Source organism: Monodelphis domestica, chromosome 3, assembly GCF_027887165.1.
Source record: "Monodelphis domestica isolate mMonDom1 chromosome 3, mMonDom1.pri, whole genome shotgun sequence".
Taxonomy (NCBI): domain Eukaryota; kingdom Metazoa; phylum Chordata; class Mammalia; order Didelphimorphia; family Didelphidae; genus Monodelphis; species Monodelphis domestica.
The window spans coordinates 455,589,257-455,612,709 of record NC_077229.1 but is presented as its reverse complement, the minus strand read 5'-3'; the positions used below and the strand labels follow the sequence as shown (position 1 = coordinate 455,612,709).

At 35.5% G+C, this 23,453-nt stretch overlaps 1 protein-coding gene across 4 annotated transcripts in view; it reads right to left on the bottom strand.

Annotated features, from left to right (window-relative positions):
• The window catches only part of RASGRF2 (Ras protein specific guanine nucleotide releasing factor 2), a 336,767-nt gene that overhangs the window by 237,351 nt on the left and 75,963 nt on the right, over positions 1-23,453 (bottom strand). For all 4 annotated transcript variants that reach the window (XM_007487377.2, XM_001363496.3, XM_001363426.4 and 1 more), the window contains exon 2: positions 9,106-9,212. In XM_007487377.2, the coding sequence (XP_007487439.1) occupies positions 9,106-9,212 (107 nt within the window). The remainder of the gene's footprint in view (positions 1-9,105; positions 9,213-23,453) is intronic.

Here is a 23,453-nt window from a genome sequence, read left to right as displayed (position 1 = left end):
GTCTTTATATAAATGCTAAAGATTTCAGAATGGAGACACTGAATCTAAGCATGTGCCTATGTCTTTTTCATTTGTTAATAGATGGGCAAAAATTATATTAATTTAACAAGAGGATTATTTTCTAATGTGTAATGTCTCCATTTCTCATTCCATTTAATTTAATCACAAAAGTATTTGAATTGATATATAAAACTAATAGTGATGGGAACTTGAGACACTACCAAAATTGGAAATTATAGGCATGTAATGGGGGATATGAGAAATAAAAGGTACATAAATTCAAGTTTTTGCTTGAATTTCACTGAGAACATCGTACCAGATCAATGCCTATCTAATATTCTGAGATCTCCAGGAACAATAAGAACAGCACTAACAGCAATAATAACTCAAAGTTATGTAGAGTTAGGACAGTTTCCTAGGCCTAGGAAACAGAGCTGTTTTGCCCCAAACTAGTGGTGATATTTGTAGGAGTAATTACTGATTCCTTTTCCTCCCACACTATTGTTATTGCTTTCCTCTTTTCCTGACTTCCAGACTCTTTATCAGCTCCTCAAAGTATTCTGCACTGAATCAATAATGCTCATTAAGTGATGAATTACTGTCAAGGGTTGTTCTGGGTGCTTATTGAGTCTATCCTACCCCCACTTATCACCAATCTGTCCTTTCTACTCACGATTTCATAAAAATTCTACAACGTCGTTTCTTGGTAAAGTGGCAATATGGGTCAAAAAGTCTTGCCAAAGGAAAAATCTGAAAACCACCACGGTTTCCCACTGAAAAGAATTCCATTTTCCCCTCTTACTGGCTGATGGATAACTTCATTCCTTAATACTCTGACTCTAGGTTTAAGGTACAGTGTTGTAATTATCTCTTCCCCTCCCAGCAATATAATGAAAAACAGACAAAATGCCATATTAAGAAGTTGTAAAGAAAGTCAATAACACCAAATTCAATTTAAAACATCAAATGTATCCCTTCAGGACAATGAAATTTTAAGGAATGTTTCCAGAAACAAACATATATTTCACAATAATGTGCAGCAGAGCTGATGAAAATGATTTTAACATAATAGTTGTTGATTTTCTCCCTCACTCTTAAGATTTCTTTTTTTTTGCAATTGTACATCAATATAGATTGGTAAAAGTCTCTTAAAATTCTCCTAGACTCTGAGGGAATAATATATATAATCACAGAGAATTAACTAGAAGTATGAGTTCAAAGGGTATATTCAGAGATTAAAATGCTGCACAGTTGATTTTTATTTCTTTTTTTCATTTTTTGTATTCTTGTATTTTCTAGACTGCACGTCAATTAATTAAAATTTTTAATATTCCTTTTCTGACATTTTGCAATCCACATCACCTAGCTCCCTCCCAACCTTCTCCAGAAGGTAAGTAATATGATATAGAATGTACATATATTGTTATATATGTATCATTTCTATGAGTAAAATTTATAACAGAGAGACAGGATGACCCATAGCTATAATGTGATACAGTTGCGTCCACTGGTATTAATAAATTGGATTTTACAAACACATGTCCCTCAATTACAAACCCCTAATATGCTATGAACTGTTCTATATTCTCAACTATTTAATATAAATTTTAACAAAATTATATGATACAATAAATTGGGTAAAAGCATCTAGAAAATATTTTTGTTTGTGTAAAAGGCAACAAGGATAGAGCAACTAGGTTGCACAGTGAAGAGAGCTCCAGGTTTGGAGCTAGGAGGATCTAGGTCCAAATCCAGCCTTATATACTTTCCATCTGTGTGGTCCTGGACAAGTCACTTAACTAACCAACTAGACCTTGTTGCTTTCAGAAGGTAAGAATTTTTTTTAAAAGACACTGAGGATGTTTGTCTAGAAAAGTTCAGACAAGATGAATTATGGAAACAAAGTGAGGGACAGATTGATTATTGTATTTGTATCATTTAAATTATAAAAGACCTAAAAAAAAAAAGCCTGCCAGTCATTGGGTAGTCTCTGGAGAACCAATGAAAAGGCATGAACAAAAATCACACAGAATACTTGTCCAGATGGATTATGGCCTACACCATGAAAGAATAATTCAATTGATTAGGCCATTGATTCATCCGAGAATTGAGGGATTAGGATTGTTACAAAAATTTAAATCACACTTTTCTTTCTTAGGGCTAACAAGAAGTATTACAGAGCGAAAACAAAGTTATTAAATATGAGCACTTCCAGCCTACTCAGATGACCCAGCTTATTGTTCTTGGGTAATATTAAAAATTTAAGTGATAAGGGCCAAGTCTCTTTTTGCCTCTCATTTATGCAGAGTGTTTCCTAAGCACTAACAGGGTGCCTAGAACTACTCTAAACACTCAGTGATAACAGGAAAAGAAGGTAGTTCTTAAGCAATTCCAGAGAGAGAACAAACACACAAAACAACTACAGAATAAAAGTGTGAATAACTATAAGAGGATGTTGTGGATATAATAGCAAATTTAGAGTTGAAAGACCCAATTTGAAATTCCACCTCTGGTACTTATTACCTATGTGACCCTGAGCAAATTATTGGAGATGACCTTAAAGGTCATAGGATCCAACATTTTCCTTTTACAAATGAAAAAATTAAAGTTTAAATGCTTACCTTGCCCAAGGTTAGAATTTTTAAGAACTCTTCCAAATCTAGACCTAATCCCTTAAAATAATAATATCTTGCATTACTTAAAATATTACAGTTGACCAAGACTTTGTAATGTAGATGACCTCATTTGGTCCAATGATTCCATGATGTAGGAAAGACTAATATTATCATCTTCATTTCATATATGGCAAAACTGAGACCAAAAAAACACAAGTGAATTTTCTGAGACCACTACTAGTAGAAAATGGACTTGAATCTAGTGCCCCTTACTCCTAGGCAAGTATTTGGGGGAAACAATGGAAGCCAAGAGTTGGCAGAATTGGGAATTTGTAGAAGATTAATTTTTGAAGGTATTTTTGAGCCAAGTTTTAAAGGATGTAATAATACACATGAATGGGCAGAAAGGTCAGAGAAAAGTACAGCACTTCAGATGGTGATGTGACTCAAGCAAGGATGAAGGGGTAGAAATTGGCAAGAGGCATATGAGGATGACAAGCAAGTTGTTTTCTTTCTAGGGCATCATTTCTATGAAAGAAACATTATTTTAAGTATAGAGAGTACTAAAATAATTTCACATAATTTTTAAACACATTATTAAATAAGGACAATGTCTTGGGTTATTTGCTATAGGTCAAAAAATTCAGAACACATCTCACATCCAAATTTACAACACTGGAAAACAACCCCTAAAACATAGTATCAAATCAAAGAGAAATTTGTTAAAATAACTTATTTTAATGGAATGGAATATTTGGCCTGTAAGGAAAAAAAAGAATTCTAAATTTTCTTTCATCACAGTATATTAGCACATCAAAGGAAAAAGCATTGGTATTGTCAAATAAGCAATATTTCAATTTCTAACGTTACATAAAGTCAGCAGGTCCCAAACTGTTAGAGATGAAGAGTTATGTTGATACTCCCCTCAACCTCCACAATCATCTCAATATAGAGGTCTTGAGAGTTGAGAGGGAATATAGAACCAGACAGCTGACAATCCATTAAAAAGAGGGACAAAGCCAACTTCCCCTCACTCTTCCGGTATCTCACTCTATAATTTCACAGAATTAGACTCCCAGAGACAAATGGAGCCTCAGAGGCCACTAAGTCCAACCCAATAGCAATATCTTTTACATCATCTCTGAACAAGTGGCCATCCACCCACTGCTTTAAAATTTCTAGTAAAGTGAAACCTATTACTACTGAGATAGCCCATTCTACATGTGGATGATTCTATTGGCTAAAAGTTTTCCTTCTCTTAAGCTAAATTCTGTCTCTATGTAACTTCTACCCACTCTTCTTAGCTTGACCCAAAGGACCTAAACTAATTCTTCCTATAATGGTAACCCTCCAAATGCTTTATTTAAAACTACAATCAATTCTCCCTTGCTAAGTCTCTTCTCTTTTATGATAAACGTCCTTAATTTGTTCAACCAATCTTCCTATTAGATGATCTCAAAGTTTATCACAGAAATTTTCCAGAGTCCAATGCCCTTCCTAGAACATTGTACTAAGAAATTATTGTAACAATCTAGATTTGCTAAGACAAAGGGAAAACATAGGAGGACTATCCTCTCCCAAATCTGGGACACCATGCCTCTCTGAATGCAACCCAAACTCTCATCAGATTGGGGTAGGGGGTGGGTTAGGTGTGGGGATGAAGAAATGAGGCCAGAGGAGATTGCTGCACTGAGCTTGTAATCCACTAAGTTCCCCAGATCTTTTCTCAAATGAATCATCTAGCTTCCTATTCTTCTGCTTTGCACTTAATCTCTTTTCAGTCCAAATGTAAATTTACATTTATTTTTATTAAATTTCATCTTATTAGAATCAATCTATCATACTAGTTTATAGACTACAATACAACTTAATGGCTTTTAAATAGTCATCTATTATAATACAATCTTAATTGTGTTACTGTTTATAATGCCATCTACCACAATATTTCCTAGCTTCATGTCATCTGCAAAGATGATAAACAAGTTGTTGAGAAAAAAAAAATTGAACAAGAAGACAAAAAAAATGTCCCAGAAGAATGACTCACCAGAGTCCTCCCTTCATGCCAAAGCTGACATTTTAGCATTACTCTTTGGGTCTGGTCATTCAATCAGTTCTGAATGCTTTAAACTATACTGGCATTTCATCAATATACATCTTGCATAAAGGACAAGTCCAAGATATTTAATCAAACACTTCACCTAAATCCAAGTTAATTCTATGATACATACACATGCAAAATATATATTTATAAAGAAGGTCTGTGTGTGTTTCTGTGTGGGAGAGAGTGTGTGTGCATGCGCATGTGTATGTATACAAATCTCCCAATTGACAGGTTTAGGAAATAGTTAGTCTTGATTAGCCTAATTAGTCCCTAATTAAATTATGCTCTTAGTAATAACTACATTGTTTTCTAAATAATTATAAACTATTCATTTAACAATATATTCCAGAATTCTGCAAAAAAAAATCAAAGTCATATTAACCAACCTAAGTTTGCAAACTCAATCTTCTTCCACTTTTTTTTTCAAATCAGAACATTTGGCTATAGCTAGTATTCCTCTGTTCTCAACTGAATGTCTCAGTAATCATCCCCACCAGTTCCTTCAGTATCTGGGAATATAGTTTGTTTAGACCCAGTGATTTTAACTTATCTCATATAGATAGGTTCTCTGTTACCATCTCCTTAAATATCTTGGTTTTAATTCCTTGTTAATCATTTTTGTTCTGTTCTTCCCAAGCTGAAATGTATTTTCCTCGTTAGGAAAAAAGAGGTGAAATAAGAGTTGAGCAATTCAGACTTCTTTATTGGCTGTTATCATTATCACAAGTACAAGATGGGACAGTTAGTGGATTCTACAGGAATAGCTAATATAATTCAGAAAGATATGGTAACCAAAAAAGCTAATGAGATGCTGGACTAAATGAAGATAAACATAGCTTCCCAGGGGTAAAAAAAAAGTCATAGGTCCAATGTAATCTGTCCTGGTCAGACTAAATAGTGAAGACTGTGGTCAGTTCTGGGCACCATATTTTAGAAAAAAGATACTTATAAGCTGGAGAGCCTCCAATGGAAAGCAACCACAATGTGAAAGGCCTTGAGTACGTGCCATAATAGGATCAGTTGAAGGAATTTGGGATGTCTAGCCTGAAAAGAAAAGGCTCAGGGGGGATATCATAGTTCTCTTCAAATACATGAAGGGCTGTCATGGGGAATGGCTCAATCAACAAGCATTTAATAAGTAGTTACTAGGCGCCAGGCACTGTGCTAAATACTGAGGATACAAAGAAAAAACCCAAAATTGTCTCTGTCTTCAAGGCTGTTATACACTTGGAGGTAAGAAAACATGTTCATAAATAGGCACCCACAAGATACATCCAGAGTAGCTGAAATGTAATGTGAAAGTAGGGGTCCTTCACCTGGGCTCTCTGAACTTGTATTTCTTAATATCTAGATGCCTTTATTCAATATAATTGTTTGTAATCTTATATTTTCCATTTTATTCATTTAAAGACTTCACCAGACTGCCAAAAGTGTCCATGATTAAAAAAAATCAGAAACCTTTGATTTACACGGAGAGATACTGGCATATGGAAATGAGGACAGAGAAAATGCTTCCTGCACAAGGTGGCCTCTAAGTATTGAAGGAAGCCAAGGATGTAAAGAGGTGGAAGTAAGAATGGAAATTATTTTGGACATAGAGAACAGGAAGTACAAAACAAAAGACAGAAGATGGAATATCTTGTGTGAAGAACAGGAGGAGTGTCAGTCATTCTTGTACGTTACTCCCTTCCACTCGGGAGCAATGTTTTAGAGGCCTGGAAAGATAGAAAGGAGGTATGTTAAATAGAGGTCTTTATATTTGATCCTGGAAGGGTACCTAGGTAGCTCAGTGTATAGAGAACAGATCTGGAGACCGGAGGTCCTACTTTCAAATCTGGCCTTAGATACTTCCTAGCTGTGTGAGGCTGGGCAAGTCACTTTGCCACAACTGCTTACCCCTTACCTCTCTTCTGCCTTGGACCAATACTTAGTATTGATTTTAAGACAGAAGGTAAGGGTTTTTATTAATCCTGGAGGTAATGAGGAGCCCTTGGAGATTTCAGCAGGTGTGGTGTTTGAGTCTGACTTGGCCAGACTTGCACTTTAGGAAAATCCCTTTGGCAGCTTTGTGGAAGATAGAATGAAATAGAGAGGGAATTGAAGAAGGGGAGACCAAGTAGAAGGCTACTAAATAAGAAGTAATGAAGACCTGAACTGGAGCATATCTGTGTGAAGTAAAAGGATATACATACATACACACACACACACACACACACACACACACACACACACACATATATATATATATATATATACATATATATATATATATATATATAGAGAGAGAGAGAGAGAGAGAGAGAGAGATGAGGGGTTGTGGGAAGTAGAAACAAGAAAACAAGATTTGTCAACAGGAAGATTTGTAAAGCAAGGTTAATATCAACATTATAAACCTAAGTGACTGTGAGGATATGGTGCCATTGGCAGTAATAAGGAAGTTCAGAAGATGGTTGGGTTTGGGAAGAAAGAAAGATAATAAGCTCTGATTAGTTTGTTGGCTTGCTTTTCCAAGAGGAAATTACTTTATTTGATTTGGTAGCCATAGCTTACGATGCTCTGTTTATTGAAAGTTAGCATCACAGCCATTCATTCTGATGAGACCACAAAAGCATTTTGACAAATCCCAAAATAGAAATCATCTTCCTCTTAGAGAATTATTAAATGAAAAATTACCAGTGATAAAGAAACATAGTTCTGGTGATCTCAGACTTCTTTAGATACTTAATAAATGCATGTTGACTGACTGATTAAACTGTTTTTAGATTAAATTAGTGTGGTATTCTGTTGATTTTCCATTTCCTTTTTTTTTTTGCAGGTCTCAGTTAGGCTCATCTATTTGCAAGATTGCCCTACTAGAACAATACCTCACTGAATTGCTCCTGCACTTTGAGGTCATCCTGGTTTGGGACACATTCTAAGAAATGTTTTATCTTAATGTCAGGAGCTTGAACTGCTACTGATACACTGGTTGGGATCACTGGAGCTCCTGGCAAGAAATTTCAGCCTTAAAATATTAGCATTAATCTCACTATGGAAGCCATCATTAATGGAACAATCAAGAATTTGCTCAAGAGTTGAACCTCTGCTACTCTTGCTCAGTGGTAGTCACTGGGGGCCACTCTATTGGTTGCCTAGAGGAAAACAAGAAGGAAATATAACTACAGATGATCAAGCTGTTACTAGAGGGTAGGCTGCTGTAGTTAGTTCTCATTAGAGATGTCTAGCTGGTTTGGGGTGGAAGGGTACCCAATAGTACCCCAATGGGAGTACTGACTCCTGCTTCAAAATGGAATCTCAGTTCCTAGGTACAAATGTCCAGAAGAAGTACTAGTAAGTTCTGTTTCGGACATGTTGTAGTTGAAATACTAGTATGAAAGATCCAATAAGCAGCTGGGGATATGAGACTGTGTAGCTCAGCACAGAGATTAGGGCTCAATCTGAGAATCATCAGCATAGAAATAATTCAACCCATGGGAACTGATAAAATCACTCAAAGGCCAGAACTAATGAACAATAGGTGGAAGTTGCAAAGATTTAAAGTTAGGATCCATGTCAAGAAAAACTTCCCAATTCAGTTACCCAAAAGTGACATGAACTGCCTTGGACATAATAGACTCCCCTTCATTGTGGCTGTAAGGACTGTGGTGGGGATTACTTTTTAGGTACAGGCTGGACTATCTGAAAAGTAAAATTCTTTCTAACTCTGAAATCCTCTGATTCTATGAAAAAAGAAGCACACCAATATGCCCTTCATTTTCTTTTTTAGAAAGAAAATGGACTTGCATTCCATATATATAATAATTATTACTTATCAATGGCCAAAACATAAGCATAATGTACTCTCTCTGTGTTACTTATAAGTAAGTCTGGCAATGGTGTTCAGCAATATTCATTACAAACCTAGAACCAGGCAGGTAGGAATTTTGTGTAGCAATAAATGAAAGAATGAAATAAAGATAAAGCCTCAACTAAGCTAGTGACAGTGGGATTAAGAAACAAGAACAGACATCGACATAATAGGCATCTGGAAAGACTTGGGGATTGATTAGATTAGAGAAGATGGACATTTATCTATATGTTCTTTCACTTGAATAGATGACTGATGGCCTAGCTTATTACTCTCCTGGCATCTTTTAGAAGGAAATTGACCATTCTCTTGAGTTTCTCTGGAATAGCTCAATGACCACCATTTTTATTAAATGCTTTCAGGGAAGACGTAATTAAAGAAAGTCCAATTAATCATAATATACCTGACCAAGATGATAGATATTTCATAGTAAATATTTTCTTAAAATTGATAGTTACTTCTATAATCAATAGTAACATTCAAGCAAATCATATGATGATTTTTCAAATTAATTCCAAAAAAAGTAAGAGAGAGAATTCTACCTGGCTTGATGAATGGCATCCATCCACTCCTTACCCTCATGTTCCTCTTCACATCGGAGCTCCAGTGGTTTCTGACCTTCATGACCAAAGAGAACAGTGAAGTAATACTAAAAAAAGAAAAAAAGGGAGGGTCATTTTTAAAGATACTATAATTACAACACAGTAGGAATATATATTTACAAAATGTATTAAAGACTTAAATAAGCAGAATAGTTTCAGAAAAATATGGGAAGATATATAAACTGATGCAAAGTGAAGTGAGCAGAACCAGAAGAATATTATATAAGTAACAGCAATTGTATGACAGTCAACTATGAATAACTTGGCTATTCTTAGCAATTCAATTATCCAAAACAATCCTAAAGAATTTATTGTGAAAAATGCCATTTACCTCCAGAGAAAGAACTGAAGATGCCTGAATGCAGATCAAAGCATACTATTTTTTAACTTCATTTTTCTTGGAGACTTTTTGGTCAGTGCCTTCTCTCACAATATTGGCTAATATAAATAAATGTTTTGCATGACTGCACATGTATAATCAGTATTAAATTGTTTGCCTTCTCCACAAGGGTGAAGGTGAGGAGAGAATTTAGAACTCACAAGTTTTAAAAATGAATGTTAAATTTTTTTAACATGTAATTGGAAAAAAATTAAGTTTTTTAAAATATACTCTTCCATAAAATTTTCAGCAATCCCAAACCTACTTGAAGATGATTTTATACCATAAGCACATGATGTTTTACATAAACAATGTCACATCTTGACTCAGTAATGTTAACACAATGAAATATTAATATACCTCTTTATACAGGTGTCAGAAGATAATATAATAATAATAAGATAATAATAAGATAATCATACATGTGGAGGTAAATTAAAGTTAACAGGATACTGACCATTCATAATTTTTCAATTCACTTCACAAATTACTTTCTTCCCTCATTTTACAAGATATGTATAAGTCATACAAATGAAGAAATTCACAGAATCATAAAACTGAAAGGGGCCTTAACAATTGTCTGGTCCCACTCTACCATTTTACAGATAAGGATGGTGAAGTTCATAGAGATGAAAAATCATAAACAAGTAGCAGAGCTAGGACTTGACCCATTATCTTCTGAGTCTTTCTTCTCCAGGCCAGGGTTTTAACACCTCTCCTATGTCTTCCCCACTTTACTGATTTACTTACCTGACTCTTTATAGGATTAAAAAAAAAATGAAGAGTCAGGTAAGCAAAGCTCAGCTTGGTCAAATTAAAATGAATTTAAATCATTCAGCTCAAATTCACAAGATTTTTACTCTGCTGGATACTACCAATATTTCTATAGCATTTTTCATCCAGAATCAGAGCCAACCAGGCTACCAGTACTACCTCTGGGACAATGGTCTTCACCCTTTTCCAATGCTCTCTCAAGTCATCTGTTCAAACATACCTGCCCAGCCTGATTTACCTTGCCAGAATAGATCCCAATCACAATTAGTTCTTTACCTTCATCTCTCCCCAAAATGAAAAGTATCATTTCTCTATCTCACTAATTGTGCTATCATGTGTTTCCTCCCAGAAAATGACTCATCTTGTCCATTCATACTCACTAATCATTTTAAAGATGGAGAAAACTAAGGTATAAAAACTTTAAATAATTGTTTCTTCAAGGTGGGAATGCAACTCTTGGGGTTCAAAATAATTCCAAACATATAGGGAGATTTATTCAACCTACTATGCAGAAAAGGGGAAAATTTAGCAAGATCAACAAAACACTGAAAGAATGTGGATGGTGGGTGGGTGGGTGAGTGGAACTGAATAGATTCAAAGAGGAAGAGTTACAGGTTGAAAAAGTCTGAAAATTAGGGGGGGGGTTAAGGTAATTCTTTCTTGCATGGGAAATCAAAGGCAGTATCAACAACAGAACCTGGAATTTTTGGATTCCCAGCCCCATGCCCTCTAACCACTAAGTTACTCTCCATTCCAAAACATACAACAAAGAATGAGGAAAAACACTACAATAAGCAGATGCTCCAGACCACAGTAGTAGAGAAGAAATGAAAACAATCATCTTGGAACAACTGCAGAAGTTAAAAATTCTGATGTAACATACATTGAAATACCAGAAACCATCCAGGGTCTGCTTTGAATTAGCTGCAGCCACAAATGGTTGAGTCAAAGACACACTTTCTGACCATGTGCATCAGCACCCCATCTTCAGAGAAAGCCATAGAAAAATCTGGCAACTACAGGGATTTTCTGGCAAATTATCAAAGTCCAAATCAACTGAGTAGGACTTTTCAGAGCCAATGCCACCCTCCAAGTCCCCAGCTTAGGCCATCTAATAATGTTCTTGGGGAAAAATGACTGTTTCATGGCTTCTTAGCCTAACCCTATTCTCCTGCTCTAAGTATTTTTCCTCTTCTTTCTTTCCCCCTTCTAAGTTCTTTTGAAGTATCTACTCCTTTTGAAGTATCTACAAAGAAAGTGTCAGGTAAGCAAATCAAATCTGTTAATCTTCCATAGCTAGCCTTGTAAAAGACAATTCATCATCTTAATAAGCTGGTCGAAGGTGCTATTTCAGAATGAAACATTGCAAGTGTAAAAGACAGGTGTACGTACAGCTTTGTAAGGTTTAAAGGAAACCTTTGTGGAAAACGTGCAAATCCTCACCAGGAAAAAATAAATAAAACCCTCTTAATTGGGATATTACTAATTTAAAACAAGTTTTAATTACACTATAAAAAAAAGTTGACAGTTCATTACTGGATCTGTATCCCAAGAAGGTTATGATAGAAAGAAAGATCTCATATATGCCAAAACAGTCACAGCAGTACACTGTCAGGGTTAAAAAAATGGTGCTTTGACTAAGGGATAGCTGAACAAGTTGTGGTACATAAATAAAATGAAGTATTATTAATATGTAAGGAATTCAGAAAAAATAAAACAAATGAATATTTGTATAAACAAAGTGAAGATAACAGAAGCAAGAAAGAGAATATGTACAATGACATCAAAATGAAAATGACACTACAGAGTAGGCAGATAAATTCAGATGAATCAAAGGTGAATTATCTTGGTTTCAGAGAATGGAGGATGAAGGATCAAGCACACATCTACTCTTGGTAGGGAGGCGGAAAACTTGGTGTTAGAATGATGCAAACAGATGAAGCTGTCTTATTGTTTGAAGTTTCTTAACTGCTTTTCTTTGTTTTGAGGTCCCATCCCCAACACTGCCAATAATGAAAGTTATTTCTAAAAGCTTGGTAAATTACTAATGCAAAAAAAAAGATGGCTAAGCAATATTCAACCTATTCTAGAGAATTGTTTGGAAGGCATCCACTTACAAACATTTATATGCAAAGTAAAATTCATCATTATCTAGTCAATGAATCTGACTCCAAAGGAAAATCATTTAACTTCTCTCAATTTCAGTCTCCATATCCATCAAGTGAAGGTTTGGGGCTAAACCAGTTCTAAAATGCTAAGAACCTATTATCTTTACATGATAACCTCTTATAAACCTGTTTGATATTATTGTTATTAATATTAATATCTTACATATCTATAATGGCTTACAGTTCTAAAACAATTTTATACAGCTAGAAGGCACAATGAGTGGAATTCCAGGCCTGAAGTCAAAAAGATCTGAGTTCAAACCCTGACTCAGACACTAATTAAATCCGTGATCCCAGGCAAATCACTTAACCTCTATTTGCCTCGGTTTCCCCATCTACAAAATAGGGAAAATAATGGGACTTACTTTCTACTTCAAATGAGATAATATCTGTAAGATGCTAGGCACAGACACTATAAAAGGTTAATGTTTATTATTATTAACACCAATAATGATAATCTTATTTGATTCTCTTTGTCAGGTAGGTTGAGCCAGTATTATTACTCTTGTTTTAGAGAAAAGGAAATTAAAACATAGGGGATAGTAAGTCTTAAGCCATTGGTTATATGACTAGTAAATGGTCAGGCCATTCTTGGAAATCATGGCTTCTTATTCATTTGTTCATTCAAGAAGCATTTATTATATTGCCTACAATATTAGGTACTTGTAAGATACAGGGCAGAATTAGTCTCTGTACTCTCTGAACCTAAGACCTAGCATATGAAACTAAACTAGGTTTATGTTTCATATTTGTAATACAAGCTTGAGAAATCTCACCAACTATAATCAAATTTTAAAAAATCAAATGATATATCAAATAAAACCTGAACAAAAAATTTAACAAAGAAAAGGCAAAATAATAATTTAATTATTCTGAGTCTCTTTCCAAACTCTTTTCTATGAGAACTTATAAAATTAATTGCATTGCTGCCATTTTTATACAATCATGATCAGCACATATTTGTCCTAATTTTACTTCTTTTGCAATGTGTACTTTAAATAAATCTTTCTTTATTCATAAGTATTTTCATATTTGCTCTTTTGTGGACTAATAATATTACATTAACATAAGAGTTTATTTTGTTACTCCCTAAATATAGGCCATACAGGCTATTTTCAGTTTTCTGTTACTGCAAATGAAGTAGCTGTATTTTTATACAGATATATCCTTTTTCCTAACTCCCTTAGAATACAGTCCTAGTAGGGGCAACTAGGTGATTAAAAAGTCAAGCCTGGAGATGAGAGGCTCTGTGTTCAAATCTTGCCTCTGACTCTTTCTAGCCATCTGACCCTGGACAAGTAACTTAGCTGCAATTGCCCAACCTTTACCAAATCTGCCTTTAAATTAATAACTACTATTGATTCCAATATATAACATAAGGTTTTTTTTTTAATCGAGTTCTGGGAGAAGCAGAGAGTAATAAAAAGGGGGCTCATTAGTTTTGTAATTCTTATATATATCCAGATTGTTCTCCTAAAAGATAGTAACTAACAAAAATGTAAATGATTCTAATTTATTATTTATATATTAGATTCTAATTTGTTCTTTATATTCTAATATATTATTTATATATTGTATATAAGAAACATATATAATTATTTATATATTACATCATCTGTTCCTTTACAGTTTCTCCAACATTTTATTTGATTGTTTTAAAATATTTTTTAAACAATTTTGTAGGTATAGACAAGGGAACCTCAAATTTGTTTAAATTTGCATTTCCAATTATGAAACAATAATTTTTCAAATAATTATAGTCAAAATATTTCTTCCTCCAAAAATTGTTTATATTCTTTGACTATCCATCAGTTACATAAATACATATTATGTACATAATGAATTGGATTTATATTATATATATTTAATGCCAAGATTTAACTGTAGGATCACAGATCTCAAGCTGGAAGGGATCTCTGAGGTCATCTAATACAAACTTCTACAAACTACTCAATGGTATAGCATAGGAGAAAAAACACTGACCCTGTAGTCAGAGAACCTGGTTTAAATCTTCTGATGCTATTACATTATATTATAAACTTTCTGATGCTATTATTATACTTGGTCAAGTCACTTAATCTTTTAGGGCCTCAGTTTCCTCATATGTGAAATGAATGGATTGGAGTCCTACAGACAATTCTGAGGGTCCCTTCCATCTTCAGATCTATGATACTTTGAACACAGCTTTTTTTTCACAGAATCTCAGAGCTTAACACATCATTTAGTCCAACCCTTAGTCAAACAAAAATGCAACCAATAATGCCCCTGTACCTACTTGTACAAAAATATTTTCATCAGGTCTTTTTGTGTTGGCAAAGAATTCAAAACTGGGGAACTATCCATCAACTGGGAAATGGCTGGACATGTTGTGGTATATAGTTGTAATGAAATATTCTTTTGCCATAAGAAATGATGAGCAGGAAGAGTTCAGAAAAACCTGAAAAGGCTTATATGAACTGATGCAAAGTGGATGAGCAGAACTAGGATAACAGCATACACAGTAACAGAAATATTATACGATCATCAACTGTGAATGATTAAACTATAATCAGCAAAACAAGTTTTTAAGATAACCTCAGGGTCTCATGATTAAAAAAAAAAATGTCATCCTCAGCCAAAGAAGGAACTGTTGAAATCTGACTGCAGATCAAAGAAGGCCATCTTTCACTTTATTTCCTCCATGAGTTTTCTATTATATGTGTGATATGTGTCTTCTGTAATTGCATGAGGAATGTGTAAATATGTATTTCATGAAAACATTGATATAACTTATATTGAACTATTTACCTTGGGGCGGGAGGAGCTGAATCACAAAACATCGCAAAACAATTGTAAAAAAATTATTTCAACATCTAATTTTTTAAGAGTTAAAAAAATACCCTTCAGAAGTAAGCACCTCCAGTAATATGTGTCTCGTTTCCTTCAGAAGTCCACTTCTGGGCAGAAAGCAAAGAGATAGTTTACTTTATGAATCACTGGCCCATTTCCCATATGTGCTTGAACTGATATAACCATGGCCTTCTATGTTCTTATTACTAGATCTAGTTATAACACTTGCAACTAAATGACATGACTGTTTGTACTTATTTCTTGCAGTTAGGCTTCCTTCCTTCAGTGATGCTTTATCTAGAAAAGGTTTTCTATCTTCATCTGGGGCTTTGTCCATACTTTTGTAATCTTACCTGCTAACTCACTAATTTGATTTAGCAGATTCCTACCAATCCTCTAATGTAATGGTGTCAGACTCAAAAAAGTGGCAGCTAGGGGCTCAGAGGACAGACCAATAGACCTGGAGACCAGAGGTCCTCAGACCTCAGACATCTTCTAGTTGGATAACCCAGGGCACTTAACTTAACTTGACTTAACTCCTACTGCCTACCCTTTATCATTCGTCTGCACTGGAACTAAAAATTAGAGTCAATTCTAACACAGAAGGTAAGGGGTTTTGTTGTTGTTTTTAGTTTTAGTTTTAAATTCAAATAAAGATGAGGCCAATAAATCATACAGTTTTGCCAATTGCATAAAAACTTAGCTTTTAAATATAACGTGACCTATGTTTTACTGTATTTTTTATTTTTCTTGCTAAATTTTTTCCCAATTACATTTTAGTCTGTTCCTGCTACCATGGGAGTGTTGCAGAAACGTGTTTGACACCTCTGCTCTGATGGGCACATAATTAGAGATGAACCCACTGAAGCGTGTGCTTTGGAAGATTAAACATAGGTTTCAGTCCTTTACTAAAGGACACATAAAAATCAGAGGCTTCTTTCTGGTTATTCATATGGTATTCCCCATCTACACCCTGGGGAGGGGGGCATGAAGGAAAGCCAGGAGAGGACTGACGGCTGAGCCAGAGACAGACCACGTAAAAGGCAAAACTATAACTCTTGAAGCTTTCTCACTTCCCATCTACCCAATAGAAGTACTTCCAGCCTTTTCTGGAGCCTCCTTCAAGTCCCACTTAAATTCCTACCTTCCATAAGAAACCTTTCTCATTCCCTCTTAAAAAACAAAAACAAAATTTTATTCTCTTTCTTAGAATTAATACCAAGTATTGATTCCAGGGCAAAAGAGCAGTAAAGGCTAGGCAATTGAGATTAGATGACCTGTCCAGGGCCACTGCTGGAAAGTGTCTGAAGTCATATTTGAACCCAGGAACTCCCATCTCTAGGTCTTTCTATCTACCAAGTTACCTAGCTGTCCCTCCCACTCCTTCTTATGCCAGTGTCTCCTCTCTCAAACTATCCTTAATTTATCCTGTTTATAGCATGTTTATACACAACTGTTTGCATATTATCTCCCCTATTAGGACTGTGAGCAAGAACTCTCCTTTGCCTTTCTTTATTTTCAGCACTTAGAACAGTGCCTGACACATAGTAGGCATGTAATTTTCAGGGATGGATTACCTCTTCTCCCCTCAATTCCCAAAAGCCAAGTGGCCGTTCACACATAGCAGAGAATGTATGTGCTACCTGGCACTTTGGAGCCTGGAACTTGTCTATAGGTGACTTGGGTTTTTTGAGTTTCTTTGGCTAAGCATAAGTGACTGAATAGAGAGCATAAGAGACAGCCTTTTCTGAAGTGTCTACCATGGAAATTTGCGAGTTCCCAGGCATCTCTGTTGGAGTCTTCTGTTACAGGGAGAAATGTTCTTAATATATGTTGTTTTTTTAATTTTTGCCTTCTTTCTCAGAATCAAATGATTCTAAGACAGAAGGGCATTAAGGTCTAGGCAACTGGGGATACACAACTTGTCCAGAGTCACATAGCTAATTAGTATCTAAAGTCATATTCGAACACAGAATGGACCTCCTTATTCCAGGCTTGGCATTCTATCCACTATGCTCCCTAGCTGCCCCAGTCTACATACTTCTTCTTAAAGAGGAGGGTACCAAGCCAAAAGATGTAGCCAAGGTAATGGCAAAATGTTTGTTCAGCATTTTAAGTTTAGTGTTTTAACTATTGACTTCTAAGGTAGTATAAAAGAAATTGTGAATTGCTTGTCATGATCATGACATAATAATGTCACAAATCTTGGTTAATGCATATTTTAAAATTCTATTTTGTGTAGAGGAAACAGATAGTTGTGGGGCAACTAGGTGGCTCAATGGAGAGAAAGCCAGGTGGCCCTGGGTTCAAATCTAGCCTCCAATACTTCCTATGTGACCCTAGGCAGTTTATTTAACCCCAGTTGCCTAGCCTTACCTCTCTTCCACCTGGGAACTGATACTTTGTATTGATTCTAAAAACTATGGGGGATTTAGAGAAAGAAAGAAAGAAAGAAAGAAAGAAAGAAAGAAAGAAAGAAAGAAAGAAAGAAAGAAAGAAAGAAAGAAAGAAAGAAAGAAAGAAAGAAAGAAAGAAAGAAAGAAAGAAAGAAAGAAAGAAAGAAAGAAAGAAAGAAAGAAAGAAAGAAAGAAAGAAAGAAAGAAAGAAAGAAGGAAAGAAAGAAGGAAAGAAAGAAGGAAAGAAAGAAGGAAAGAAAGAAGGAAAGAAAGAAGGAAAGAAAGAAGGAAAGAAAGAAGGAAAGAAAGAAGGAAGAACAAAAGAGTTGTATTTTTATTTGTTTTATTAAGTATTTCCCAATTACATCTCGATCTGGTTCTTGTTGCACAGTGTTGTAGAGGTGTCTTTGACACTTCTGCTCTGATGCACACATTGATGTCCAGAGGTGAACCCACTGAAGCATATGCATTGGGAGATTAAACGAGGGTTTCATCCCTTTGCTGAAGGGTTTCTGAGTATTTGCCCTGTGTTCTGGGAGAGACCCAATACACAATAACACTGAATACCTTCCTGATCTCTCAATTAGATTCTAGATTTGAGACAAGCCAGAACTTTAAGTGGCTTTCCCCAGGGTCCAGAGTTCTTCTTGAACCCAAAACTAGGGTGCTCAGTGGGAAAGGACACCCCAGTCCTTCTACACCCAGCAGGTTTCATGGTTCCTCTTAGTTTTTTTTTTTAGATTTTTATTTTTAAGGGAGACAGCCTCATGTAGAAATCCAACTTCTTGATAATTTCTCAACTCCACATATTGTCTACCCCATATCATAAAAGGTGCTTAATAATGCTTGACTCACCAACTAATTGATTTTAATGTGACAATTATAATTTTGCAAATAAGTGCTTTTTCCAAGCTAAGAGCTTCTAATTAACAATGGTCAGGACTTTATTTAACTCTCCTGGCAGTTAACACTGTTCATATAATTAGGCTATCCTAGAATCTCATAAATTAAATGAAGAGAGTTTCCAAACTTTTAAAATTTCATGACTACTACCATTAGCAATAAACAATGTGGGCAGGAGAAAAAAAGCTGATGAAATGGTAAAAATAAAGCTCAGTAATATATTTAATAAAGCTATTTAAATTAGAGAGGAGAAAGTTTGAAAATTCTATAAAAGAATAAATTGATTATTTAAAGGACAATCCTATAAATGATGGCATTTCAGAAACTGTTATCATCAAAGTCTAAAAAGTCCACATAGGAAGAGGAAACATTTAATGAACTGATCAATTCAATCTATAAGAACATCAACAGCAGACGCTATTTCAAAGTCCAATTAAAGGCAACCTTTAAAAGGCAGAATTGCAATTATGTTAGAATATATTCAAAGGTTAAGCTATTTCTCTTGCATACAACAACTGGGTACATGGTAACAAAATAAAGTAGATTTTGCACTAAATGGGACTAGATTTCAGGACAGGGAGCAAGGGGTTAGTATAAAAAATATAAAACATTGCCTTTGTCCACATATCTGTATGAGAAAATTCAAAATCTACGCTAGAAATGCAAAATTACATATTTTTAGTCAAGTATCACGTTTTCATTGTATATTGGAGTCACAAATATAAAACTGAGAATAATACAGATCTGTGTCTTGAACCAGGAAATTTAGTTCAAATCAAGATAATTCTGTTGCCACATGATTGCAATCATTTAGCAACGTGTATTAAGCACCTACCATGTGTCTGGCACTGTGCTAAGTGCTGGAGTTATAATGAAAGGTGCTATCCCTGCTTTCAAGGAGCTACTTATATGAATATAACAGTATGGAATGGAGTCAAGGAATAGAATGACAGTAACACTTTTTGCCATAGTTCTTCCACAGCCTTCTTCACTGTATAGAAAGGACATCAGACCAAAGTCTTATTGGGAATGTCAAGAAGTCATCATAATTGGGAAAAAGGAAGGGAAGGAGAGAGAGAGAAGGAGGGAGGAAGAGAGATGTTAATGGACACTCAAGGTTGGCATTGACCAGAAGCACAGTGGCAGCAGGCAGCAATAATGGGGAACATTCCAGCTCATTCATAGAGAACATTCATGGACAGTGAAGGCACTAAACACCAGGGGAAGAAACACTTGGGCAGAAAGAGATCCCGAGGGACTCCTGAACTAGTACTGGGAGCAGGCATTCTAAGGGCAAAGAGATGAGGAAAAGGAGGCAGTGGTGTTGGTTCCTGAACACTTTTCATGTCAAAGCATAAGCTTTGTCATGTGGTCTATAACATCTGTAGTCTGTGCAGACCCCTTCTCCAACTCAAGCCTCCACAGTATACTCCCTGGCTATACTCGAAGAAACTCCACTTTCCAAATCCTAATTTCACTTTGGCTTCTTCTCTTGTCAAGTTTGGAAGAAATAACAAAACTAGAATTTAGGGAAGTAGTGTTCCGTCTATACAAAATATCTATCTAGAATATACAACAGTTGTCTCAAAGGGAAGGCACAAGTATCAGAGGTGGACAAAGACAAGCCTATCAAAAGGTCTTGGAAGCCAGGGAAGCTAAAAGGCAGAGTTCGGGGGTGGGGGAGGTGGGTGGAATTCCAAGCATGGGGGACAGCCAGTACCAAGGCAAGGGTTAGGGAAATGAAGTATCTGTCTGTACTAGAAAAGGAAAGAGACCATAATAAATGGAGTAAAACATAAGACTAAAAATGTAGGAAGGCACCAGATTGTGAATGACTTTAAATGTTGAACAAAGAACTTCACAATTGACATTAGAAGTAATAGGGAGTTTGTTGTTCAATAATTTTTCAGTCATGTCTGACTGTTCATGACCTCATTGCGGTTTTCTTGGCAACGATACTGGAGTGGTTTGCCATCTACCTCTCTAACTCATTTTACAGATGAGGAAACCAAAGCTGATAGGGTGAAGTGATTTGACAAGCATCACACGGCTAGTATCTGAGGTCAGTTTTCAACCTAAGATGAGTCTTCCTGACTTCAGGCCATTGCACCACCTTGCTACCCCAGGGAGTCATGGATCTTATAGAGTAGGGGTGGATGAAAGTCAGACAATATTTTAGAAAAACCACTGTCAGCTAAATGTGACGGGTAGATTGTAGTGAGGGGACGACTTGAGCAAGAAGACCTATTTAGAAGCCTAATGCAATAGCCCAAACAAGTCAAGTATTCAGAATGATTCTCATGTAACTTGGGGACAAAGATGTCCATAGAGAACCTCTAATGTGCTGTTCTAGTCTTGATATGCAGGAGAAAAAGGGGGGAAGACTTCCAAGTCTTCAAATGCATATTTTATTAATATAACAGCAAAGAAAGGGAAGGTATTGTTCAGTAATGAAAATGATACCACAAATCACAAATGAAAACCAATCTCATTGTTTTCTAGTGATGAGGCATATACTGGTCCAGGGAAGAAACTACCTAGAAAACTATAATCATATCAAAATTATATGGATGACATTGATAAATTCCTTACAGGGGAAAGATATATACTTTTTTAAAGTTCCCACAATGTCTCTCTACTTTTGAGTCATGAAAAACTGAAATAAAGGGAAAATGGAAATGTTGAAAATATCTTCTTTCTCTGTTCTTTCACAGTTCATATGTCTGCGTATGCTTCTCTCTATTTTTTTAATATTCATTATTTCTTATGGAGTAGTAATATTACATATTACATTCTTTTACCATAATGTATTTAGCCATACCCTTACAGGTATCGACTATATTCTAAGTCCTATGCTTCTGTGAAAAGTGATGCTATAATATTTTATTGAATATGGGACCTTTTTCTGCTTTGACATCCTTAATGAGCTAGGTGTCTCAGTAGACAGAATTCATGACACAGAATTAGGAAAACCTAAGTTCAAATATTGCAAATACTGCAAATACTACAGACATGTACTAGTTATGTAATCCTGAGCAAGTCACTTAACCCTGTTTGCCTCAATTTCCTCATCTGAAAGTGAACTGGAGAAGGCAATGACAAACAACTCCAGCATCTTTGCCAAGAAAATCCCAGAGAACTGTGGAAATACAAACACAGAAGAAAAACAAGTGCTTGATCACATGGGTTGATGGGGATATGATTGGGGATGTAGATCATCCCAAGGCAAATACCAATAATATGGAAATAGGACTTGATCAATGACATATGTAAAACCCAGTAGAATTGCATGTTGGCTATGGTAGGTGGGGGGAGGATGAGGGAAGGGAAAGAACATGAATCATGTAACCATAGAAAAATATTCTAAATTAATTAATTAAATATGATTTAAAAAAATTTTCTGGTCTAAATAGGAATTAAAGCTCTTCTCCCAGAGGGTGAAGAAAAGAAAAGAAAAAATAGAAAACCCCAAATGAGGTCAAGAACCTGACATGGCTCACATCTAAAAAAGATGATAATTTTTTTTTTTTTATTGTTCAGTCATTTCAGCCCTATCCAACTATTAGGGATCCTATTGATGTTTTCTTGGGAAAGATATGGGAGTGATCTACTATTTCCTTCTCCAGCTCATACAGATGAGGAACTGAGCCCATATTTGAATTCAGGAAGAAGTCTTCCTGATACCATGCCCAAAACACTATCCACTCTACCAACTAGCTGTTACCAGGAGATAATATTTGCAAAGTACAAATGAACACATGGGAGACACTATGCTCAGGCGAGGCATAGGAGACATAAAAACAAAACCAAACTGGTGCCTGATTTCAAAGAGCTTACACTCTACAGAGAGATACAACACATGCTCAGGAAAATAAAGTATAGGTACAAAGTAAATAAATGTAGAGCATTAATTGTTGGGATTTAGCTTTTGGTTGTTTGGGTTTTGTTTTGTTTTGTTTTAAGTACTTATAAAACAAGAAGTTGTTCTTTCAAGGCTTTCTTACAGACGGGCTGCTAATTTTGCCTACAGAATTACTTCCCAAACCTTTCAGATTTTTTTCAAATGTCAGTGTACCCTTCAAAGGACTAATTCTACTCACAATCTAATTTAGGTGTGTATCAACACAGTTCCTTATTCCACCATCTGTGAGAAGCAATGCAGTATGGTAGAAAGGCTAAATTCTAATCCTGGCTCTGTCGTTCTCATTTTCTTCTGTGAAATTGTGAAAGTATCAGATGCTTATGAGGATCCAATGAGATAATGTATGTGAGAGTACAGAGAATATTCTGCAAATGTAAGGCGCCATTATCTCCTAAGCAGCAAACTGGAAGGAAAACTCTGTCTCCCTAAGTTTTCTCACATGTAAAATAGAGATAATATTTTTTAATTGTTCAGTCATTTCAGACCTGTCCAACTATTCATGACCCTATTGACGTTTTCTTGGGAAAGTGATTAATTTCTTTCTCTAGCTCAATATACAGATGAGGAACTGAGGGAAACAGGGTTAAAGTGACTTGCCCAAGGTCCCATAGCTAGTAATGGTCTGAGGCTCAATTTGAATTCAAGAAGACAAGTCTTCCCAACTCCAGTCCAGTACTCTATCCACTGTACCAACTAGCTAGCTGCTACCAGGCATCATAACACCTACCTTACTGGACAGTTCGAGATACTATTTGCAAAGCTAGCTACAGGCATTTAAATTCTCTCCGGACACAGTAACTATCTTCAAATATATTCTGTCACATCTTGAGATCTGAACTAGTACCAACAGGTACAAATGAAAGGGAAACAGATGTTCAGTCAACATGAGGAAAAACCTCCAAACAGTTAGAATGTCA